The sequence below is a fragment of the Mycteria americana genome, chromosome Z, assembly GCF_035582795.1.
Source record: "Mycteria americana isolate JAX WOST 10 ecotype Jacksonville Zoo and Gardens chromosome Z, USCA_MyAme_1.0, whole genome shotgun sequence".
In the NCBI taxonomy this organism is placed as follows: Eukaryota; Metazoa; Chordata; class Aves; order Ciconiiformes; family Ciconiidae; genus Mycteria; species Mycteria americana.
Window position 1 is genome coordinate 73,837,478 of NC_134396.1, and position 23,751 is coordinate 73,861,228.

General features: G+C 43.7%; 1 protein-coding gene across 2 annotated transcripts in view; it reads right to left on the minus strand.

Annotated features, from left to right (window-relative positions):
- The window catches only part of EDIL3 (EGF like repeats and discoidin domains 3), a 262,102-nt gene extending 245,393 nt beyond the window's left edge, over nucleotides 1-16,709 (minus strand). Inside the window, exon 1 of one of the 2 annotated variants that reach the window (XM_075527316.1) lies at nucleotides 16,328-16,709. In XM_075527316.1, the coding sequence (XP_075383431.1) occupies nucleotides 16,328-16,394 (67 nt within the window). In that variant the 5' untranslated portion in view covers nucleotides 16,395-16,709. The remainder of the gene's footprint in view (nucleotides 1-16,327) is intronic. The other variant, XM_075527315.1, reaches the window with a different exon arrangement.
- Between the last annotated feature and the right edge of the window lie 7,042 nt (nucleotides 16,710-23,751).

The following is a 23,751-nucleotide window of genomic DNA, read 5'->3' on the forward strand; positions in this document are numbered from 1 at the left end:
TTCTCTTATCCTGAGGCTTCAAGGTTTGGGGATTCTTTTTTTTTGTATGGTTGGCTACATACAATGCCATGGTGCCAGCCGATATGTTCCTAGACACTGTGAGAACAGAATTAGACAGATTTACTTAACCATGGTCTTCAAAGACTTGCCATGAAACCTTTTGCCATGCACTGGTTCTGCTGCAATTCAATACACTTTCTTACAAAAAAAGAGAGACGTACTACTTACCCCAAATATCACTCTTAATATTTGCAAGGCAATTTCATGCTCTAGATCAGAAATTATAGAAGCAGCAACAGGATACTTGCGCAACCGGACATCAAGCCAGTGGCTCAAACATAAAACACAGTCACCTTATTCTTGCAGCCAAATGCACTAAGTAGGAGTTACAGAAACCAGGAACTGTCCTGCTGCACATGATATGCCACCACTGCCGTATCAGCAGCACTGTTACTATTTCAGGACCCTAGTGAAAAAGTTAAACTAGAAAGTATGCCCTTAATTTGGGGCTCTTACACTGCGGTACATTTGGCTGGGGGAGAACACTTGTGTAAGCATTAGAGGAAAATACAGGACTCTCAACATTAACCCTGAACATAATCCTCGGCTGATGACTTTTGTGATAGAGTGAAATGTTTACATCTCAGAATATGTTTTCCAGAATCCACAGCATTGAAAAATTATGCCCTTTTTATTCTAAATTCTATTGAGCACTCTCAATTTGTAATGAAGGCAATCAAAGGCAATGAAAACTGCCCAGCTTATTCGACTGACATATCTTAATCTTTCAAGTAAAAGAAACATTTCATACCGAACTAAGAGAACCATAGTTCATTATCAATGGTCAGTAATCAAGACCGTTTAATTTATACATATTTTTATTTCTCTTCTTATGTAGATTGCCATATACTGATCAGCTATGTTTACACAATGCTTGTATTAATAAACTCATGCAGGGTACATTCATTTTACTGGCTAATTTGCTTGAAACTAATTTCTTGAGGCAGAGCCCAGTGAACTGAAGCGCCTATAGTTTTTGTGAAAAATATAACAGCACTTCCCATTAGTTTTAAAGATCAGCTGCTTTATTATACAAAATATCTAATTTCTTACCTCAGCCAAGAAACAGGGAGGTTTTAAATTAGATAATTAATTATTACAAAATGTCTGTTCTTCCCCCAGAGTGTAACCAAAATGAATCACCAATTCAGTTCATTTTCATTTCTTCCCTTAACACTCATATCAGCAGAGTTGTTAAACTCTTTGCATGATCACTGAATCTTAAATCTATAAATCTCATCATCTTAGCAGGAGGTTTTCATCTGAGATCTCTTGTGCCAAATCCAGATCGCATTTTAAAATGCAGACTCGTAACTTCATTCCAATATGCTTGAAAGCCATGGTTTCCTGTCACAATCTGGAAATTGGACATTTCTATTATTACCCTCTCAAGAAGCAAAATGTTCAAGAAGAATCTCTACATATTGCTACCCATTTTTTCCATTTGTATTTCATAAACAAACATAAAAGGAAGTTAATAATGGAAGTAAATCTTTGGGTTTGGGTTCTTACTGCCAGCCCACACAACTGCAAGACTATAAAGTAAAAACTGCGAAACAAAATAAAAAAACTTAACATTGAAAATGGCAGCTTGTTTAATGTTGCTTAGTCTACTTTATTAATTATAAGTAACAATTACAAAGTAAACGAGCAAACAAAACCAAAAAAACACCAGATGTACCCTGTAGGTCTTAGATTTTATATTTGCTAGCATCTACATAAAATACAATCCTCTTCTTTACATTGAAAGGAAAAAAAAAAAAATCACTGTTCTGCAGACAGCTAATTGAACAACACTCTTAATCTCATACAGCTACTCAAAACGGGGCTTACGAGGGACACGAGACTTCATACTCCTCCCCCCTGCAAGGGCCATAGTTACAGACTCTCACCCTGCTGCACGTACTGCTGTGAGGGGTCGGTCTCTGCCTCCTCGACCCCCCTTCCTGCAGGCAGCCGGGGCTGCTCCCGTGCCCCCGAAGCTGTCCCCTGCCTGCTGACGCAGCCCTGGTCCCGCAGGTCCCGCTATTCGCAGGGCAGGGGCTCCAGCCCCCACCAACTCGGTGGTCTCCCTGACCTCACCCCCGTTTATCCGGGTCTTTCCTGAACGGGACGTCCAAAAACCAAACACCCATGCCCGCACAGGGGCTCTCCCTGCCCAGGGCGGGACCTTGCATTTGTCCCTTTTTACAGCTCCTGTTGGCTGTCCCCCCAGCATGGCCTCTCTCAGTGGCAGCCCTGCCCTTGAGGACATCCACTGGTCACCGTGGTTTTGGTGTCACCTGCACACTTGATGGACAAGGACTCTGTCACCTCCTCCAGGCCATTGATAAAGACGCTAAACAGGAGAGGTCCGAGACCAACCCCAGCAATGCCCCACTTGTTACCAAGCTCCAGGCTGATATGGCCCATCTACCACAGCCCTCTGAGTCCCTTCATCCAACCAGTTTTTTATCTGTCTCGCTGTCCATCCATCCAAACCACCTTGGTCCAACTTGGATGTGAGAACGGCGACAGTGTCAAGAACCTTGCTCTAGCCCAGGTACCTAACACCCACCACTCTCTCCCCATGCACAAACCGGTCATTTCTTCCCAGAAGGCCATCAGGTGGGTCAGGTGTGATTTACCCCAGTAAACCCATGGTGACAGCTCCCAATCACCAAAAGGTGCCTTCACATGCCCAGAAACATGCTCCATGATTTTCCCAGGGGCCAAGCAAGGCTGACCAGCCTGGAGTTTCCCCTTTGGTCAACCTTTTTGTCTTTTTGGAAGATGGATGCAACATTTGCCTTTCTTCGGTCACTGGGGACCTCTCCGGATCTCCATGACCTCCCAGAGGTTACAGATGTCTCACCCTGCAAGGACATCGGCCAGCTCTCCGCACCCTCAGGTGCAGTCTGTCGTGTCCCACTGGCCCATGCATGAGGTTGTCTCCAGTCACCCCAGCTTTGATGCTCACCCGCTGCTGGCTCTCTGCCTCCTTGACCTGTCTCTCCAAGCAGAGAGGTCTGGCAGGACTGGCTGGGGAGGACTGTGGCATCGGCAGTGTTTAGTTCCCCTGCCTTCTGTGCCCGCTGGCTAACCAAATCACCCACCCCACTCAGCAACGACCCCACATTTTCTTTGTCAGGCCTCCCCAGCAGTATCACTGGCCACAGTCTCTCTGCAGCATCCCAAAGCTAAGCACCCAAGACAAGATGTCAGGTCAGCAGACAGGTGCCTCTGTTCCCTGCAGGGGAGTCTCCATTAACTATCACCCTCCTTTTTTTCTCTTTCCTTGGTCATGGTCAGTACCTGTAACTGCAGAACCCAAGGTGGAGAAGAGGGCTCAGATGCAATGCCAGAAGTGACAAGTTTCCAGCTTCCCCCATCATGGACGTTTCTATCCACAGCTCATTTGGAGGTGGTCCTCTAGATTTCCCTCCTCCCTTACAATGCAGAACTTGAGCTGTTGGCTTCATGGGGTCTTTGCAAGACCCTGTCAATCTCTTATTTGTCCTCTCTGATGGCACGCAGCACACCCCAGCAGGCAAGACCATCACTGTCCCCATCCTGGGCACCAGCCTGAGGCTGGGGCAGCAGCATCCTCCCTCGGTACCTTTCATCTGGGTCAACATTTCTGATCTACCAGGGTAGTTGGTCCAGCCCATGACAGGCAGTCTCGTTTGGCAAATAAGCATAAATGAACCATGTTCTACCAAGAGTAAATGGCCACCTACACCACCTACATTTGAAAGACAGTGGTGTTCATTTCAGGTACACATAGTGTTTCTCAACTGGCTTATTGCAAAAGGATGATTTCACCACTTAGTATTGTTGATAGGTGTTCTACATAATTGCTGGCAAGCAACCCAGATTAAGGGCCCCAGATCAGATCATAAAGGGACTTGCAGTCATTAAGGCACAAACATACCTAATGCAGTGCTGCCAGTTTTTGCCTGAGACACAGGAGTCCAAATCTGGAAATGTAATATAATAACCCAAAATTTCAGAGATGTTTTAGCCCATTCTCTAATGGGCTGTACTGCAGCTCTTTCCCAAACGTTCTGTGAAACCATAAAATCCTAAACTATGTTTATAATAATAAAAAAAGTACATCTGATTTGAAGATTTAATTACTCAGTTTGGACATGAAGTGACAGTTTGCAATATAGATAACAGTTCTGGCAAAGCTGCAGACATTAATCTAGAGGAAGCTCTGGTGTAAAGTTATTCTGCTGTATTCACAAGAGGTGTCTTTGCATTACTGAAACCAAGAGAAGCCACAAAAAGCCATGTTCCTGAAAGAGTTAAATGTGAAGAGCAACCTACTTTCAACATCAAATTTGGATTAACATCTACCAGGGCCTTTGGTCTTTGAACCACCAACTGAAAAATCAAAAATCCAGGAGTTCAAGTCAGTTCAACATTACGAATGGAAAAAAGAAAAGAAAAAGGGATAAAATAATAGTCCAGAGAAAAGAAGCAATGGGTTAAGGTACAATATAAATCCTAAACATGAAAAACACTTTCAAATAACACTGTGTTTGACACAGTGAAGCCTTTTGTCTGCGTTTCCTGCCCTGACTGTACTGCGGTTGCAGCTGACTCTAGTCCTTGGCCATTATGGTTTGTAACACTGCTAATTTTCAGAACTATTAGAAAGCTTTCAATTTATCAGGAGAGTTCCAGGAAAAGAAAAAACTCCATGTAAAACCTTTGTGCAAAGGAAGAAAGTAGGACTTCATAAAACCCTCAAGCTTGATGAAACAAAAAACCCAGGTAAACAGAAGAGAATTACACCTCTTGCCACCAAAAAAAAAAAAAAACAACAAAACCAACCCCCAAAAAATCCCAGCCAACCCACCAAAAAACAACCTCTTCTTTACTCTTGAACATGTAGTCTAAACATTCGAGGTACTTACTGATTAACAAACTAGGTCACTACACAGATACCAAGGATACATACAGTCATTTCTAATGCAGGGAAATGCTCCCAGAAAATGTTCTGAAAGCCTGAGATAGCGGTAATGATTGCAGAAGCCTGTTTTATCTACAAACATCACCACCGCTCTTCACTTTTCGGTGAATATTGTAGAACATAAATACTATATAAAGATCTGTCTTGTGTTAGTACTTACAGATATGTTAGAAAAAGCCAAAAGCCACCACAAAAATTCCACAGTAGTACAGTAATGCCTCATCATCCGCAGCTAATACATCCCCCCTACAATTCATGCCACTGCCATTTATAACCAGACTACCCATGAGCTCCGACAGGATCATGTGGTGACACATCTATGCTGCTCCAAGAACAACACTGGGAATATACCACAAACTCCATACAGATACAATTTCTTCCAAGTCCTCATTTCCACCAGGCAAATAAGGGATCTACTGTGCCTTAAAGAGGGTCAAGACTAAATATGCTCCCTTTCCACCCAGACAGCAATAGGAAGTACATGGCATAGGACTGACCCTACTCCTTGATCAGTCACTGGTAGAATGATGTCCACCTGTGGCCTTCAGGCTGCTCCCCAAAGCCCAGACTCTGGGCAAAGCCTATGTGGCCGAAGAGCAGAGGCGATACAGGGTTATTCCACTGCTCAGGGGAGGATATGATCCGAAAGAAGTTAGTATTTTATTTTTAAACTACATCAGCTTAGAAGAAGTACCTTCCATAAAGCCAATTTCAGCATGTACACACTACAGCTTGTAATCTACTAGAACAGTAATTTTATGTCTTTTATGCTGTTCTCTTTCGAAGAACAGATGTAATATGTCTAAAATCTTCAGTAATTTTACTGCTGTATCTTAACAGGAAAATGGGGCAGAAAAAAACTATACCCTTTCTGAAGTTGCTTTTTCTACAGAAAATCTGTTCTGAGATCCTATATTAAAGGCTTTTAAAAATTATTCCAACTGTTACAAAATACATATACCATGCTGTAAACAGACTGGGCATTTGCAATTTGAATTTTAAAAGCTTCTAACACCTCATTCTGAAAATGGAAAAGAAATGAGAATCTCTTGCATGCAGTAATAAAGTGAGAACACTGAATAACATTAACTGAGAGTTCTCTTGAAACAGCAATTCCAGACGATTACCTGTTTGTGAGATCCTTGCAACTCTTTCGGTAAATATCACCAGTATGCCAACACTTCTCACACGCACAATGAAATGTATATGCAAGCAGGTGCAATGCTTGCAATGCAGGAGCTTGCACTACAGGAGACCTAACATCACAGCTTCTAGCAGACATAAGTCATCAAATCTCATTATTTCTCTTAGAGGTAGAAGCCTTTCTATGTGATGTATTGACCTTTGTTGTCAGACTTCAGGGTTGCTCTTTGTATCATCTGGAAGGTACACACACTTCAAGAAGAAAGGAGAAAAAAACCAAAACAAAACAAGCTTGATGTGACACAAGAGACAAAAGATTGCTATGAAAGATGCTACCACAAGACATTATGATTATCTGTCAGACTGGAACATTTACAGGGTGAAAGAGTAGCTTCCTGAATCTCCAAAAACATAAAAGAAGAAAACTTCTTGTATTTGTTACAATTCTTCAACTCTGAAAACAGTGCTGCTCTAGAGAAAAGCCCAGTTCAGAAAACTGATTATAATTAAATTGGACTGATCTTTATCCCAGTGAAGTTGGGGTACAGTTTTGGGATATGCCTTCTTCCCTCCTCTGCCTTAAAAGGAAATTTTTAGTTGGGATTTAAAATTCTGTTTAGATTTTTCTACAAGTATAATGCCATAACCACAATTCATTACTGGAAAAGAAACCAATGTACCTATTTTTAATTGTTTATTGCTTTCTACAGGAATTTTAAAAAAAAATCAAAACTTGTCTATCATAAAAGCAATCAAGCAGAAGACTAATTGGTCAAAATTAGTCAACCACTGGTCTCAGACCCTAGGAAGAGACATAGCTCCCATAGGGCTGGTGTGTGAAGCTGGGCTAAAGGGACACTGCCACTTGGGAAGGTCACAACACTTCTTGATCAGGTTGTTTACCTGCTGAAAGATGTGGCTTTGTCAACTGAATCCAGCTGCCAGATTCAGCACGCACACATATACATGAAGTCTTTGTGAAACAAATAACTGAAAAAAACTATATTAACATTTGAAGAGTTTTCTCTTTTTCCTCCTGAAGTAACTGAAGCATGTAGTGATTTTACTCATTCATTTTGGCTTCTTCTTTCTTCCTGCTCAGCCTTCAGTTGGTCTGAATGCAGGAGCCAGAACCACATCTACTCACCAGTACTTTTAAAGCAATTTACTTGCTTAGAAATAAGCCAGGGCAGAAGTTCTAAGGCAGGCAGCTCCTCCCGCTCTACTGAGAGCACATGGGGAGCTCCTGAGCCTCGCCTGTTTTGCATGGCCAAGGAGCGATCTTTATCCATAAGATAAATATTTGGCACAAAATAATTAGGGAAGAAAAACACTGTAATCTGTCCTCACCAAAATACCCTACCAGGACAGTTTAGTTAATCAACACTTGATTGGCCCCAGGATGGTGAGGCAGCATGCAGATACTCAGGACTGGAAGATGGCAGGAGAAATGCAGAATTTGCTCCTCTGCCTACAGCCACGCCAAGGCAATGCAGACAGGAATGCAATGCATACTCACGGGTCTGATTTCTGTACCTCGTTTCCACAGTGGGCGATATATAGCTATACACAAGGCAGGGAGCAATGTGGCATTCTGTGCCTTAGGGTAGGGTGGGGGGGCGAGGGAGCTTGTCTCCCTGCTCAAAATGGTTTAAGTTCACCTGTTCGGTACTGAAAAACAGACTTGGGATACTCACACATTGAAATCCAGGAAGCAGCTGGAGGGGTAGGTCCAGAAACATATTTCTTGGCAAAAAATGCGTAAGCCGTCGCTGAGAAAACTATCTGTAACATCCCCCTGAAGGAGCCAGGTGAGGACACATCTGGTGTCCAACAGCCCCATGCCACTCGCTCCCCCCTCCCTCTTCCTATCGCCCCTCCTTGCGCCAGCGCTGGGGCTTGCCTTGTCCTGCCCTAAGTCCAACAAGCTAAACTACCAGAAAACTAGCATGGCATAGAAGTAAGTTTTTTATTGCTCTGCGTAAGACCATCACCAGTGCTGAAATCAGAGAAAAGTCAGTGGCAAAAAGCAAGCAGATGGGCTTCGCCACACTGTCAAATCTCACATGGCAGAGTTGCTCGTCTCACCTGATGTTTAGCAGTAACAAACTATGGAGGCTTAGGAAGTTTCCTACGGACTAGACCCTTGTTTCACCCCTGCAGTGGCCAAGAGGCTCTGACCCACAGGTCAGAGCTGCACTTTGTACTACTCTACTTTTACTCACACTCAGCATTTTAAATGCCTATTAGCACATAATTATTCAACTATACTGAAAGGTACTGAGGGATAATAGAGTAATAACTGCTCTTGCTGTGTGAAGCAGTATAGATGCAGTCGTAGTATTAAGCCAGTGCATACAGTCAGCCACACATCACTCCAGCTGATTTCAGGGTTCTTACTCAGAATGTTGCTTTGATTTTTTCCCCAACAGATTTCAAAAAAGAGATACACCTCTGAGACTACATTCCCAAGTATGTCTGACATTGCTTCAATTACCTTTTTCTGTTGATCTCTGGTTGTCCACTATGACTTTAGTAACTGGCTGAACCACAAGACCCACATTTGGGGAAGAATTTAAGTAAAACCACCATAGGAAGGAAGCAGAGTGTAAATGCATGTGTAAGTGTGCAACGGAACAAAAATGCAGCATTTCTTAGAGAAGTTTCTAACAGAAAAGATGCACCTGAACAAGAACACCAGGTTAAAGAGAAGCCTGGTGAAGAAAGTCAAGAGGTTACAATGGGATGGGCTTAATCACACCCAGGAAAACGAAAGCCATTATTAAAGAGGTTGATCTTTATCCTGAAGGACTACCTATAGATGATGCATCATGTTGTATGAGGTCAGAAGGTAAGCCATAAAAAAGACATCAAAGAAATTAGACAAAAGCATCATTAAAGAAATATATAGAGAACGTACTATAGAAGAGAACTACTAGGTCATTGTAGCTACTTCCCATGACAACAGCACATGATTTCCCCATCCACACTGTACACTATCCACAGTATTAATCTAATCTTCCCTTAAAATTGCTCAAATAAATGAACATTCAGTGGTTTTAAAGTAGTTCTGGAATAGTGTATCTGAAAGCAATCAGCTACTAGGTCTTTGTTTTTAACCTAGAAAAGCCCTTGTAAGGCAGTCGTGTGCAATTCCTCACACAAGTAAGGAATCTGACGAGTTACATAGTAAATAATATTTTCTCCATCTCTATTTCAAAAGCCCAAGCTGCAAAGGGTGTGAGTAAAAAAAAAAAAAAAAAAGTCAGTCTCAGAGCCCAGGCCACCGTCTGCAAACGTAATACTTAACTAGAAAAACAAAAAACTGGCAAACAGATTAAAGCAGTATGGCCTATGGGACTGTAATAGAGAATAATCAGACAGGAAGCCTGGATTAAAGGGGCTGGTTGTGTGCAATGATATCCAGCAGTGATAGAGGCTGTCGTACATGAGGGAGAGAAGGACTGAAAGATGTAAATGTTAAAAATAAAATAAATCAAATGTCTTTTATTTCCTATTTTTCACACTCACACATGGCGTATGTGTCTTACCCAAAAGTATTTGCTATATTGTCTGTCGTAGCTTCACTATTGTAGAAACCTAAGACATGAGTAATCAGATGGCAGAAATTACTGTTATTTACGCACTGCTGTCACAGCTCTCCATAATTATACAGGTTGACACAGCATCTTGACAATGATAGGAAAAAAGCAGTTTTTGTAGAAATTTTGTCAGCCTCCCCACACAGAAGCATGGCAAATAAAATTACTGCAGCTAAAAATTGGCAAAGCAATCATCTCTTTCAGGGGTTTTTTTTTGTCTCTGTCAAAAAGTTACTATTGTGAGAATACTCAGACACATAAAAAAGCCCTGTATGTCTAAACTGTAGCTTTATCCTACAGTAGGGCCACAATCTGGCTATGCACAAATGCCTTGTGTTGTTTAAAAGTGAAAACAATTAAGGAAAAAATTAGTTGCAAGGGGAGTAGGACAGGAAGAAGGAAAGAAGGTTATCTGCAAAACACTGAAAAAGTCCTGCTCTGTATTGAAATAGAAAATTTGAAACTCTCAGATTCAAATCCATAGTCTGAACCACTTAATAGTCAACTTGAGCCCATGCTGTCCGTGTCCCAGAAGGGCAAGCTAAACACCAGAGTAGGACAGGGAAGGCTAATTACTGGTCGAACTCTTCTCTGTACAGAATTGCAACGTTCTGATAAGGTATTTTTGGTTGGCAAATTTCTCAATAGCTTTAATCAAGAGTCACCCCTTGATGCAGATATTGCATGCTGGACAGGTTACGCCTCCGGATCTGCCCCCACTCTCCCACGCACCACCTGGGATGAGAGGCAACAGGGAGCACCCACACCAACCTCCCACCTCCTCTGTGCCCTGGCCCCCCTCCCTCTCCCCTGCGTGTCCTCCAAGGTGACACGCGACCCATGAAACTGAAGCAATTGCGCATCTTTCGCTCACACCTTTAGTTTCCCACTGGGATGCACAAAGCTCCTACCCAGGCTCCGCTCAAGGAGAGCAGATCCTCTTGCGCCTGCTTATCCATCTGCTGCTCCTCCCTGCTGTCATCTGCATACTTGAGTTTACTGCTTTAAATATTGTGGTTAAAATCCTACCTCCCCAAACTGAAAATCTGATGTTCTGCTGCCACGAGTGGTATAGTTAAGACACTCCACTCCAGGATTCTCCATTTGAATGGCATAGATGAATGAATACTTTCTTCTGTGTTTTCAGACAACTTCACCAAAATCTTACAGTCATAAAACACCTTTGCTACAAGTGGCCCCTTATTAAAAAGTTGGGGGGAGGGTGGAGTGAGGAATACTCCTTAGACGTTCATTGCTTATGTCGACTATAAAAATTTTGACTTGAAATAACAGAGCTCTGCATCCTGAGTTCACAGAACAATGAGGTCTTACCTAACATTACCCAAACTTTTAAGGAGTATTAGACTAGATGTGTGGCACATAAGTGAATGCAATTCCTCTGTAGACTATCTAAAGTGTGGATATACCCACAATATAGTATGTATGCATACAGCCACTATATAGTATGTAAAATTACATTGTTTTCATGTGTTTCATATGATAATGCGTTCACTCTCACACCACATACTGTAATTATTAGCTAGATTAGCTAGACACTTTATTAGATAATCATGGTCTGTTTCATTTCTCAGCTTTTACAACTTAAAATAGAACACCCCCACTGTGATGAAAGGTAACACAGCTTGCTGATTACAGAGAAAAAAATCCACACAAACAAACAACAGAAAAACCCCGTAAGTATATTCCCACAACAGCAAGATTGAGATTTGGTAAAATCCCAAACCATGAAAAGACACACACAAAATTCTGCGCCTCCAAATTTCTGGGACACTTCAGCTGCTAGCTCAGCCCCTGCTTTCAATAATATGCAGCATCCAGGTCCCCAGCTGCAGTTACTGTTTTCGAATAGGTCCACGCTCCGGTCCTGCAATTTGAATGGCACAAAAGCTGCTTTACCCGCTACACACCATATTGTTAGAAAATTAGCCATACCCTACTGTCACTACACACAGTGAGAAGCTCTCCCTCTAAGATAAGATCTTGCACAATCTAAGTTTCTTATAAAGAAGGAAACCTAGAACACTGAATTTAGGCTTATGTTGGCTTTCTCCCTACTTCCTCCCTTCACTCCCTTGAAATGGAAAATGTATGTAGGTCCTCCAATATGAGACAACATCTTCCAGGGTTTTTAGGTATGCAAATGTCAAGGTTCTTACAACCTTTATTTGTGTTTGAATCTTTTAACTCATCTTTTATTTTCTAGTGTATCATCTGACCAAGAAAAATTAAACTCATATTTTCACTGTGAACCTGTTTTGAAAGTTGAAATAAGTTAATACTGTTTTGATGTTCAACCCATATTCTTTCAAACTCGAGGCAGCTAGGCTTCAAGTATGCTACAAGGAAGCCCAATATCACTTGTAATACAATGCTGATCATCCTCTAATTTTTCAGAAATACTCCTGGGTCTGCGGCTTACATAAGTCTGAAATGTGTAAAAACCTAAAAAAATAGTAACATGCTAACTCCTATGTGACTCAAAATAAATTTGAGAATAACATAGATTTATTTCTGACCCTTGCAGTTTCTTAAATGCTTCTTCCCCAGATACCATTACTTACGTTGAAGGGATATCAGGCTGTGAGTTTGTTACTGCTGCTGCGTGGACATGTGCTGTATAAACAGCTAATTCAAGGCATAAAAATCAACCTCTTATTAAAAAGTGATTGTCTTTTGAAAGAACTTCCAAAGTGGATCATTTCCTTGATTTTCAACTGAATAGTAATTGGAAAAATGTGGAGGAGGGAAGATAAGACAGTGCCCCTTTTCACTATGCTACCATTGATACACAACCTTGTATGAAGTGTATCCTTTGAAAAAAGACATAAAGGATAGAGGATAAAGACATAAAGGGCAGAGAAAGAGGAAGTCGGACACTTAAAAAACCCAACGAATACCACCAGGACTATTAATTCCAGTTATAACAATTCATGACTTGACATCAAATTCTGTCCTAAGCTGACCAGACACATATAGGATGCAATAGTATATCTGCTATATGCTTTCTGGAGGCTATATGAGCAGTCATGGAAAATCAATTTGAATACAAATGTAATTTGTTAGAAGAACAGTGAAAATCATTATGCAGGGTCACACTGTCAGCAGTTTGTACAGAAGCAGATGCCGTCCAAAGGTGCAAAGGCACTTGGTAAAACAGAAGATTCTTGGTTTTTAAAAGTGTCTGTGATCTTTTCAGTCTTTCAGTATAGTTACATGAGAACAAAGCTACAGTTTACCTCTCTTGTTTCTCAGCGCTTTTACTCCTTGCAGCTCATTCCAGCTGCAGAAAGAGGCTTTATAGAAACTTCTAAGCCTCAGAAAGAGTGAGGGTTCCCACTGCAGCGGAGAAAAAGCAACATCTTTGAAACAGTTCCTTGAAAGTTCCAAAATATTTCTCTCAGGCTCACTGGACATGGTCCTAACATAAAGAACTAGATTTGCCTGGTTTTGGCAATGTCAATACCATTTTTAGGCAAACCATACATAAAAATTCAGCAACAGACTAAGTGAAAAACTGTTATACAATTTAAGCGTTAGTTCACAATAAAGACAACTCAAATGGTAAATCTTCAGAAGATCCTATTGCAAAGACATTTAACACATAGACATGGAATATATGAATTTGCTATGCACTTACAGTACCGCATTCCTGTAGCCGATCAGCTTACCCCATTCTGTGAGATAAATCTGGGGACTAAAATAGCCACCAGTTTTAAACTATGTTTTCCTTTCATTTGTTCCCCATCTTCACTGACTGTTCTGGAAGGTATTGGCTTATTTGTTCCTAAAAAATTACAGTGGGACTCACAAACCTGTATTACTATAAATGAGATGTACTATATTTCTTCCACCTGAAATAATGTCTTGTAGTCTCTGTAGTCACTCTTGTAGTTACTGTCTGTCCACTACAAGGTAGAACATCAGATTGGCTCGCATTCAAATTTGACCAAGGAATAGCAACAACAGCAAATGTAAAACCTTACAGCTGTTTTGAAATATGTATAAAAGAACATTCCTTATTAAAAATGCACCTGCATCTTTCTTGCAAACTAAGGAATAGAAGTCACTGCACCCTTGAAGCATAGCTTCATCATATACATGCATATAAACACATCTCTGAAGATCAGACTCCTGTTACAGTGCATGAGATTGCAAATTTATCAGACTGGCCACAAAGAAGAAAATTCCAGTCTTCCATTGGGATGACTTTTTCATCACCATCATCATCATCATCGTCATATCTCTCTCTCTCAATCTTTCTCCCCTTCTCTCTCCCTTTAAAAAAAAAAAAAGAAAAAATACTTGCTGATATACTATGTATGTGTTCCAAATGCAAAAAACAAAAGAGGTTTTTAAGATATGATGAATAAACAGGATTTTGATCTCCATCATTACTTTTCAGAGGTCCAATAAAAAAACAGTTGATATTTTTCTTTAACAGTAGACTTGAAACACAGGTCAGTAATGAACTATATGACTTAACTTTGACCTGCAGTTGGAATTTACCCCAAAAGAGGACAGGGAAGAACCGGCCACTGCATAGATGACACTACCATAGGTTTTCATTATACACCATTATGCAAACAGACTGATCAGCAAGGAGTGTTCAAACAATGCACAAAAAGTTTTGTACTGTTCAAAACCTGTTGTCTAAAGACTTTCAGTTACTTACAGTGCTTACAGTCATCATAACTTTTAGAGGATCTATTAAAAGTAAACGTTATGACAGCGAGCAAAATTAACCCAGTATATCAGACCTGTCAAGCAGCGTTTTATTCTGTTTCAGCATAAAAAAGGGCTCCGTGTAATTTTCTTCTGTTTCATATTGAAAGCCAAGGACAAACCTTTAACTGAACAATTACAGCTTAAGCAATCACAGCGCAAATGGATTTTTTCCTTCCTGTTTCACTTCTACTAGAAAATCTATGAAGTTGTCTCTGTTCTGAAGTTACCTGACAACATGGCAAGACCGTAGACTTAAATGGAAAAACGTCTCAGATGTGAACTACGAGAAGTCCTACAGAAGCCCAATGCAAAGTACTTATGACAAGTCCAGACTTTGCCGCAGATACAGTATCTTTTGCTTAAAAGACTTTGGGCATAAACTGCAGGTACAAGGACATATTGCATAAGCTATCACATGCTCGCTGCAACTCTGTGAATGTTATTGGATTTTGAGAAGCCACCGTGGTGAATAATTTAAGATCTAATAAAATATTCTATTTTACTGATACATCGGTTTCATTTTAAAATAAAAAATGTAAGCAATGACGAGAATAGGTCTAAAAGTCAATGGAAACATTCCGTTACTCATTAGGATAACGGCTGTTCTACTCAGCTTCGGGAAGACACAGCTAGGACGATAAAAAGGTCTCCAACCCCCAGAGACTGCCCGGCTACCGCACCGAGGGACAGAAACAGCCCCGGCACCGGGGCACGTCTGGAGCCCGCAGCGGGCGAGAAGGCTCCGCGGGGGGCACGGGGAGGCCCCCAGGCGGGACGGGGGCCGCCCACGGAGCACTCCGTGCCGCCGGGCGAGGGGCTGGTGGCGGTGCGAGGGGGCCCACGGCGCTCCCGGGGGCTGGGCTCCTTCCCCGACGGCGCTGCGGCTGCCTGGGCGGGGAGCGCCGCGGCGGCGGCAGCGGCCGGGACCCGACGGGACGGGCGGCAGGTGAACTCCCACCGCCCCCGGCGCCTGCCTTCCCCACGGGCAGCCCGGGCACCCCGGCCCCTTCGCCTTCACGAGAGCTGCTGCGGTGGAAGCGGTCCTCCCCCACCACCGCCTCACGCCGTTCAGCTCGTTGCAAGACGAGCTCCGACAACTTTTTTAAGGCGAGGAGGGAAAACCCATCTAGCCTGCACTAAATAATTATTCTAAATAAAGAGAACTCCAAGAGCTCTAAAGTTATTTTTCTAGGGTAGGGTTGGGGTCTTGGTTTTGGTTTTTTTTGAGGGGGGGAACGGGGACGAGACACAGAGAAGGCGGCGGTGGTGTTTTAGATGGAGATGCCCTAGTTAGAGAGAGGCAGGAAAAGGGTCGCCTGACAAGAGCTGTTGGCTGCTGCCGAGATGCTAAAGCCCCCGAACGTGTTTGCAAACTGTTCCGCCGTTTGCTGGATCTCCGGCTCAGAGCTAACAGCCTTCAAATTAAAACGAAGACCCGCGATTGGGGTGGGGTGGGGGGGAGGGAAGGGAAAAGAGATGTGGACAGCTCTGCGGATACTATTAAATCTTCCCAGCCGCTCATCTGGATTACATTTAAGCTCTCACGGCATTTCTTTCCCCCTCGAATTAAGCGTGGTTTCAAAACAGAACATGTCTGAGGATGCATCTTTCGCCGGCTTCTATTTAAAATGTAGAGATAAGTATTTTTTTTTTAATTAAAAAAAAAAAAGGCAAGCCCAGGCAGAGGCACCCGGCGGAGAGCCGCCCGCCGGTCGCGCCTCCCCGGTCCCCCCGCGCACTTCGGCTCCGACTTTGCCAGAGCTCCGGCGCGGCCCCGGCCCCCGTCCCCGCCGCTCCCCGTCCCCCGGCCCCTCACCTCGGGCGAGGCGCGGCGCCGCCAGGCTCCCGCAGAGCACCAGCCAGGCCAGCGCGGCGCGGCTCATGGTCCTCTCCTCCCGCGGCCGCGCCGCCTCTGCCGAAGGAAGGAGGCGGCGGCGGCGCCTCCGCCCGGCGAGGCGAGGCGAGGCGAGGCGAGGCGAGGAAGGTCCCTCCCGGCGCGGCGCGGCCCCCCGCCGAGCGCAGCCCCCGCCGAGCGCAGCCCCCGCCGCGGCTCCCGCTGCCGCCGCCCTAGCAGCGGCGAGGAGGCTGCCCCGCCGCCCGCCGGCTCTGCGCGCCCGCCAGGTGCCGCCGCGCCTCCAGCATGGCCCGGCCGGCCGCCTCCGTCCCGCGGGCGGGCCGCCGCCGCCGCCGCCTCCTCCGCCTCCTCCTCCTCCTCCTGCGCGACCGCGGCCGCTCTGCCCGCCCCGCGCCCCCGCTCTGCGCGCCCCGAGCGGCTCCTTCGCGGGGGAGGCGCCGGCGGCGGGCGGTGCTGTCCGACACACCCCGGCACCCGCTCCGCCCCCGGCCGCGCCTCCCCCGCCGCTGCGGCGGGGGGGATGCGGGGGTCGGAGCCGGGGTGCGAAATGAGGTGCTGCCGCCGAGGCTGGGAGCGAGGGGTGCCGGGAGGCAGGCGCTGGCTTCTGCCGGAGCCTTGCCCCCCCCCCCCCCCCCCCCCCCGGAGCCCGCTCCGTGCCCCTCTGCCCCCGGGGTCTCGGGAACGGGGTCTCAGGGCTGCGCCCCTGGCGTTCCTCTTCCGCGACAGATTAGTCTGTCGTGGTTTGGTCGTCGGCCCTGTGGGTAGCTGTCCGCTTCTATTAGGGAGTGGACGCAGGCCGGCGCGGTTCACAGAGGTAGTTTTACCCTCGTCAAACTTTTGCCTGGTAGGTGTCGTCTAAGCCCTGCACTTTGCTGTGCGCTGCTTCAGCTGCCGACTTAGCAGATGCCTTTCTGAGCGTTCAGACGGGGAACTTAGATGAGATGTAAATGTCCGTTCTTCCACCTCCTTCCCCAGGTAGGCTGTCATCCTGCCCCTTACTGAAAGGAAATCAAAGCAAGAATGCAAGACGTGCTGAAATTCCGTAAGTAGTCCAAGGTGGAGGACGGGAAGGTCCCGTGTCAGACCACCACTCACAATTTTTTTTTCCTACCTGTGTATATACAGCTACAAGAGTGAAATAAATACTAATTGCCCAATGGGAGTCAAAAGGCTCTTCAGATATTTTATATCTGCAATTTGCATCCCCTCTACATGTCCTCATAGTAAGAGAGCCCATATTAATATTATATTAAACGTTAATGCAATTGCTGAGTGAGAAGAATGCACTTAACAGCATTAGGCTGTTGAGAAGCATTTCTAGAGATACAACCTGAATGTCCGGGCTGGTTGCATGACAACATGGAGAGACATGATGAAATTAAGAGTGGAAACGACCCATTAAGCCATCTAATCTGTTGGCTACTTTGGCTAGCATCTCACAATAGTTTCCAGCATTTGATTTTACAAGCCTTTTGTCTACCATTAAATGCCTGTAAATGGCAGGGTGACAGCCCTTCCCTAAAGCTCTAGTTTTACATCTGAGCTTGCAATTAATCGCATTTTGCTCTGACATTGGGAGTATTTCAGCATATCGCATTGTCAGGAAAGAATTAAAAGGATCAGGCTTTTTGCATTGGTTAAGCTATGAAATTACCAGAAATGACACACCTTGATAAAGAGCATTTTACACCCAGAATCCCAGAGCATTTTCTGCGTGCATACAGGGCACAGGTGCACACACCAAGCACGCACTTCACCCATCACGGAGGTGCAAGCCCCTCTTCTGGTGGCACTCAGCCACCAGCAGCAGGGCACTGCAAAATTATCCAGCAGGTTAGGACAGATAAAGAAAAAAAAATCTCCCCTACACTAATGAAGCCCATGCTACCAGAGAAGATATGTTAGCACGGGCTTTAGTCCAGCATATCTCTCTGGACATGCAGTAGCTGGTAGCATTCACCGAAACTTTCATCGTCTTCACTATTATGTGTGCTCGCGTAATTCACCTGGCAGCACTCGCATGGGCTACAGTCATGCCTTCGTTTTGCTGCACAGACATACTCTGCGATTGCATCACTACTTCAACAGCAACTTGGATTTTACACGTCAGTTTCCATGCCAGAGATCTCCCTGAAGAACTACTTTCTGGAAAGAAAATACTTCTATTTCTCCTCCAGGGTGGCTTTACTATCAATACAGAGATAGTGGAAATTTAGGAAGCCTTACAAAGCTTTTGATATTAATGCATCGTTTCTCCACAACGGTGCTAATTTTACTGCTTATCTCTGTTTTACAACCAAGAATCCAGCTGTCATAATTACAAGGCAAGCTGCACTTTAGCTGCTGTGGCAGCCCAGCATGCCTGCACCCCCAAGTGGCAGGCTTGCCTTTTTTTTTATTTTTCTTGAGGGAATAATCCCGTAATGCAGCCCCTTTATTTCCCCAATTAGGATAAATCTAAAGGGCCTAACTGCACTTGGTACTGGGAAGCCTTTTTCCACTGAGAGCCTGTGACTAGCAGCTGATTAAAATGACACAGAAATAGCTTCTTCAAAGCCAGGCATTGTTTATTCAGCCAAAAGGGATAAAACAACAAAAGGCTTTTATGTTTGGTTCTTACCTAAAGTGCAATGCCTTTTTGTTTTCAGATTTTGAGTAAGTTTTATTCGACAAGATCTATCTCCTCACCTCAGAGTCATCAGACTCTCCTGCTGCCCCTCTCTGCCGGGCTCTTCTTCAGGTTCTGCTTCCCACTGCGTGCTCCCCTGTGTTTCGGGAAGGACCCGGACTCGGGGATGCTGCAGGAGCTCCCCTTCATCCAGGCGCCTTCCTCCTAGCCCAGTCATTTTTCTTAGCACAGAGCGATGCAATACCCTGCTCCAGCTCAGTGCTGTGAGAATGGCTCCAAGGTACAGACTGTTCCTTCCTTCCAACTCAAATGTAGTAATTGTTTGCATCTAAGTTTTCTTAATATGGATATTCTGATATGTATAAGCCAAACCCATTTACTGTGCTAGACTGAGTTTTACCGAAGACTCCCCGTGCTATTGTGCTATGGGCCCACAATTCTTCAGTGCTACATCGCCAGTGCTCTCATCGGGGTTGTTGGGGTTGCAGCATGTTACAGCACTCTTCCGCCCACAGTGGCTGATCCCTGACCTGACCTTGGTGAAGAGGCTGACCTGGTGTCCTTCGTTTTCCTCTAAACTTCAGAAATGGTGGATTTTTGCCATTTGTTGCATACACCTTTCTTGAAGCCACTGCCTCACTTGACAGTGGGAAAAACTGCCTTTTCACTCTGCTACTATTTGTAAGTACTACAGGTATGTAAACATCATTTTCATATGGGAAACCCCAGGACTCAAGACATCTTGAAGGTTCTCTTTCCCTTATTTGCTTACATATCTGCAAGTCCTTAATGACTTCCCAACAGCGAAGGCACTTGGCTGAAATATGGACGGGGTGGGAGTGGAATGGCACAAAGCCATTGCAGCTCAAGCTGACATCCTCACCTTTCATATGGATTTTAATATTTATATACACTATAAAAATATTACATTTTTATATTTGTATTTTGATATTTACCTGTAATGCAAAATTCTTCCTTCTGTCACATGAATTCATGATGGGCTTCATGTTCTGGAATTTAGTACCGAACTAGGCTCAAGACCTGCCAGACATTAATCCTATCTTCCTTTTTCTGCCATCCGTTCTGTGATCATAGGACACAAAGACCGCTTTTCATTTTCCAAATTGTTTCCACACTTCAGGATAATTTCTGCTGAGTTTTAATTAGCTGCGTTCTAATATCCAACTATTTATTTTATTTGTTTACTAATCACTCAGGGTCAGGAACTCTTTTGCATCCAATTTTTTTAACTTCTTCCATCGAAATGATCGGCATTGTTTACCAGGAATATCTGCCTAACAGGATTACCAGACAGGGACTGTGGAAGCTGTCTAAATCTGCGACACCCCATGCTTGGGCGAAGGATCCCTATTGATCTTCTGGAATGGAAGGGGTAGAGCAGAGAGACAGATGACTGCTACCTTTCAAAGGGAAAACACAACATTGTCAGCTTCTTTGAAGCTGGGCAAGAGCTATTCCACAGCTGGTAACGTCCCCATTTCTTCCTTCACCTTCCTTTCATTAGTACCTTATTTTTCCTCCTCTTTTGTCTGCATTATTTTCTGTCCTACCTCAAATGATCAAATTAACCCTCTGAAGTCCTGAAGTACATCAAACAGAATAAAATTATAGCCATTAGAAATGTAGGCAGCCACGTCATTTGCCACACTGCCCTTAGATAAAAAGCCATCAGCAAAGGAACGACAACAACAAATCTTAATGCAAAAAATGAACACATTTTTAGCATAAGAAATAAAATAATGCTTAATGTTTAATAATAGTGACATAAGGTCTAATACTTGCTACACAAAAGGTGAACCAAGTCACTCCCGTATGTGCTGCAGTAGTAAAAGAGTAAGAGCTTATCCTCTTGCCAATTTTAGAAGTCATCTAGTAAACATAAGTGTAACCTGTCAATTACCCTATAACACCTTTAGGGTATCTTGGATACCAGCTTTGCTTAGGAGATTAGCTTTATCACTGGCTCCCATCAAAGCACTGGCCAGATTTGAGCCTTCTTAAAATGAGAGATCAGGACAAGCTCAGAGCCCAGGGTGTACAGGCAGAGATTATATTGCCACCTCAATTATAATTAGGGCTATAAAAAGCCACTGCTGCACACAAGCAGTAGAACTTTCCATAATGTTTTCTAATAATATGTACTTTGTTCGTCAGGGATTTGTCATACACCATTCACCATAACCAACTACTCCGATTCTGCAAGTCATCGGCATATATTTGCCTTGGAGAAAAGAACAGATACTACATCTGTCTATCACCACCACTGCAACACTGCCAGAATTATTCTTTTGGTTGACATTGCCTCTGAAAAAGAAAACAATTCATTCTTTTATCTCTTCCCAAACAGAGCCTGATCCCCCACTTCTTGAATGTGCAAGGTCTCCAGTTAAGCCAATGTGGGGTTTTGCTGCATAAAGCATGGAAGATCCTGCTTCCCTCAAACCTTTCTGGTTCAAAAGAAGTGTCATGTAATGCTGCATCACAGGAAAGGGAGGGAAGGGGCAGTGCAACACAAACACTCAAACTCCATGTAAAAAAAAAACAACAACAAAAAAAGTACTTTTTCTTTCCCTTGTCTGTAAAGTGGAATTTTTTTTTCCTAATTATAGAAAGGAGGCAAAAAAATCAGTGCCATAATTGGTTTTGATTCCCTTTCTTTTATCTTGGAAATAAGCCTTGACTGTCTACAGAGGACAGATACTTAAGAATCCCGTGCAATGGATAAATGTCTGAGTACCTTTTAAAATTAATCCTTTGCCACCCATAATAAGAATGTGTAATGTGCACGAGAACATAAAAGAGGAGAAGGGTGCACAGGCTACGGTGTGAGAGCAACCCCTGAAATGAGGTATTCCTACATTTTGTTCTACATATCCTTCTGCACACCACTGAAGTTGTGGAACTAGATGCTAATTAATTTCAGCTGAAATTATTCCCTCCCCAATTGTGAAAGGAAGAAAGTTAGCGATTTAGTTTTATGGGAATGGTGAGTGGCAGTTCTTTCGGCAGCAGTAAGGCTTTTAGAAGCTGAGTGCTAATGCACGTGTGTTTGTTCACTGCCTCTACAGACAGTTCGTCACCAAGACCACATGGTTCCTCTACTTTCTACATAGGAAGGTCCGAGTTAAACATTAATGTCACTCCTCTGCGTTGCTGACGTTGAGGTAACAAGGCAAAGATGTACCCCTATAAAGTGTCACTCGCAGCAAGCTGCACATAGTGGGTCTTCTGGTATGGGTACAAATTGGTTTCTGCTCAAGACCCTGCGCCAACAGGCAGTGATACGGTGAGATTGCTGTTCTCAGGTGAGTGCAAGTCCCTCTGCCAGAGGACTATGCAGTACTCACAGTTCTTGAGAGGATGATGGGCACCCAGAGAGTCCATCACGCTGCTTAACCCCATGCTTTGCCACCTACATCAGGTTATAAAATGCTTTTGCACTCAGTGGTGAGGAGGAGTCTGACTGCCATCTTGGATTTTACGTTTCTGTGCCCTCCGTGGCCTGCATCCCGCTTCCAGCTGCAGACGTGTATTTAAAGGAAATCAGTCAGCGGAAGAGAGACTACCTGATTGAACAGACCTCCGTTCCTTACGAAACCAAGTTAACACACACCTCTCTCCTTTTCGAGTTTGTTTCTCTCTCCGCTGGTGCATGATTCCCATTTTCTCCCCTTGCACGCTGGCTGCCTCGCACTAGTAAAGATTGTTCTGCCCTGCTTGTTTGTACTCCGTTCTATGGCAAAACTAAATCGTGATCGTTAATGGGAGCATTAAGTCAGTACCAAACACATACACCGTTCTAAACAGCTGTTTAGAGAAAAGGGGGCAACAGTTCTTTGGAATCTCTAGCAAAGTTTGCCTGGCCTCTCATCCCTCAGTATTGGGACCCTGAATCATTGCAGGAACATCTGTGAAGTGCAGCCCAGTGAGCCAGGTTTGTAGAAACTGGAAGGAGTAATTCTCACGCAATGTATGTTGCAGGCTTTGAAATCTGTGTTCCCTGGCGTTGCTACCACTTGATCAAATGAGGCTGAAGCTGAATTTCTACAAAATACACAAGGGCTGTGGTAGAAAAAAGCTGATAGCATTCCAAATACAGCTTTTTAGAGGCAAATCTGAAGTTCCTACATTAAAGTATGTAATGACCAAAGTGTTGTTTTGGGTTTTTTTTTGCTTCAGTGCTACATAAATGCTGGAGTTGCAATTTTGCAAAGTTAAATGTGTTACACCAAGGTCTGCATTCTACTGTTATTTATATTAGAATTCCAAGGACAAGACCATGAATGACCTTGGTGAAAGAGTTTATTTTAGATACCTACAAAAGTTATTTTCATCTTAGCAAGAATATGCTTTAATCGTTTAAACTGTAAGCAGCTTTTACAGTGTGTGAGGCTTCTTTTCCCTAAATGTGCTGTTGCAGATCGTTCCAATAAATAATACGTGTTCATTCCTTTTTCTTTTTTCTGTTGTTGTTAATTTTTTATTCTGAGAGAGAAAAAGAGATTTGGAACATAATTTTAAAAATTCTTTTGTCTTACTTTCGGCACTTATATTGCACAGTTAGTTTTAACAGCTCATTCACACTGAATTTCAGAACCCAGGGGAGGAACCATTAAATCACAATAAAGTATTTAATGGAGTTGTGCCATCTGCATTTCGGAGACTTAACTGCAAACTGAGCCAAAGATCTTGTGATTTCAAAATAAGAGAATATTATTAGAGCCAGGAGACTTTT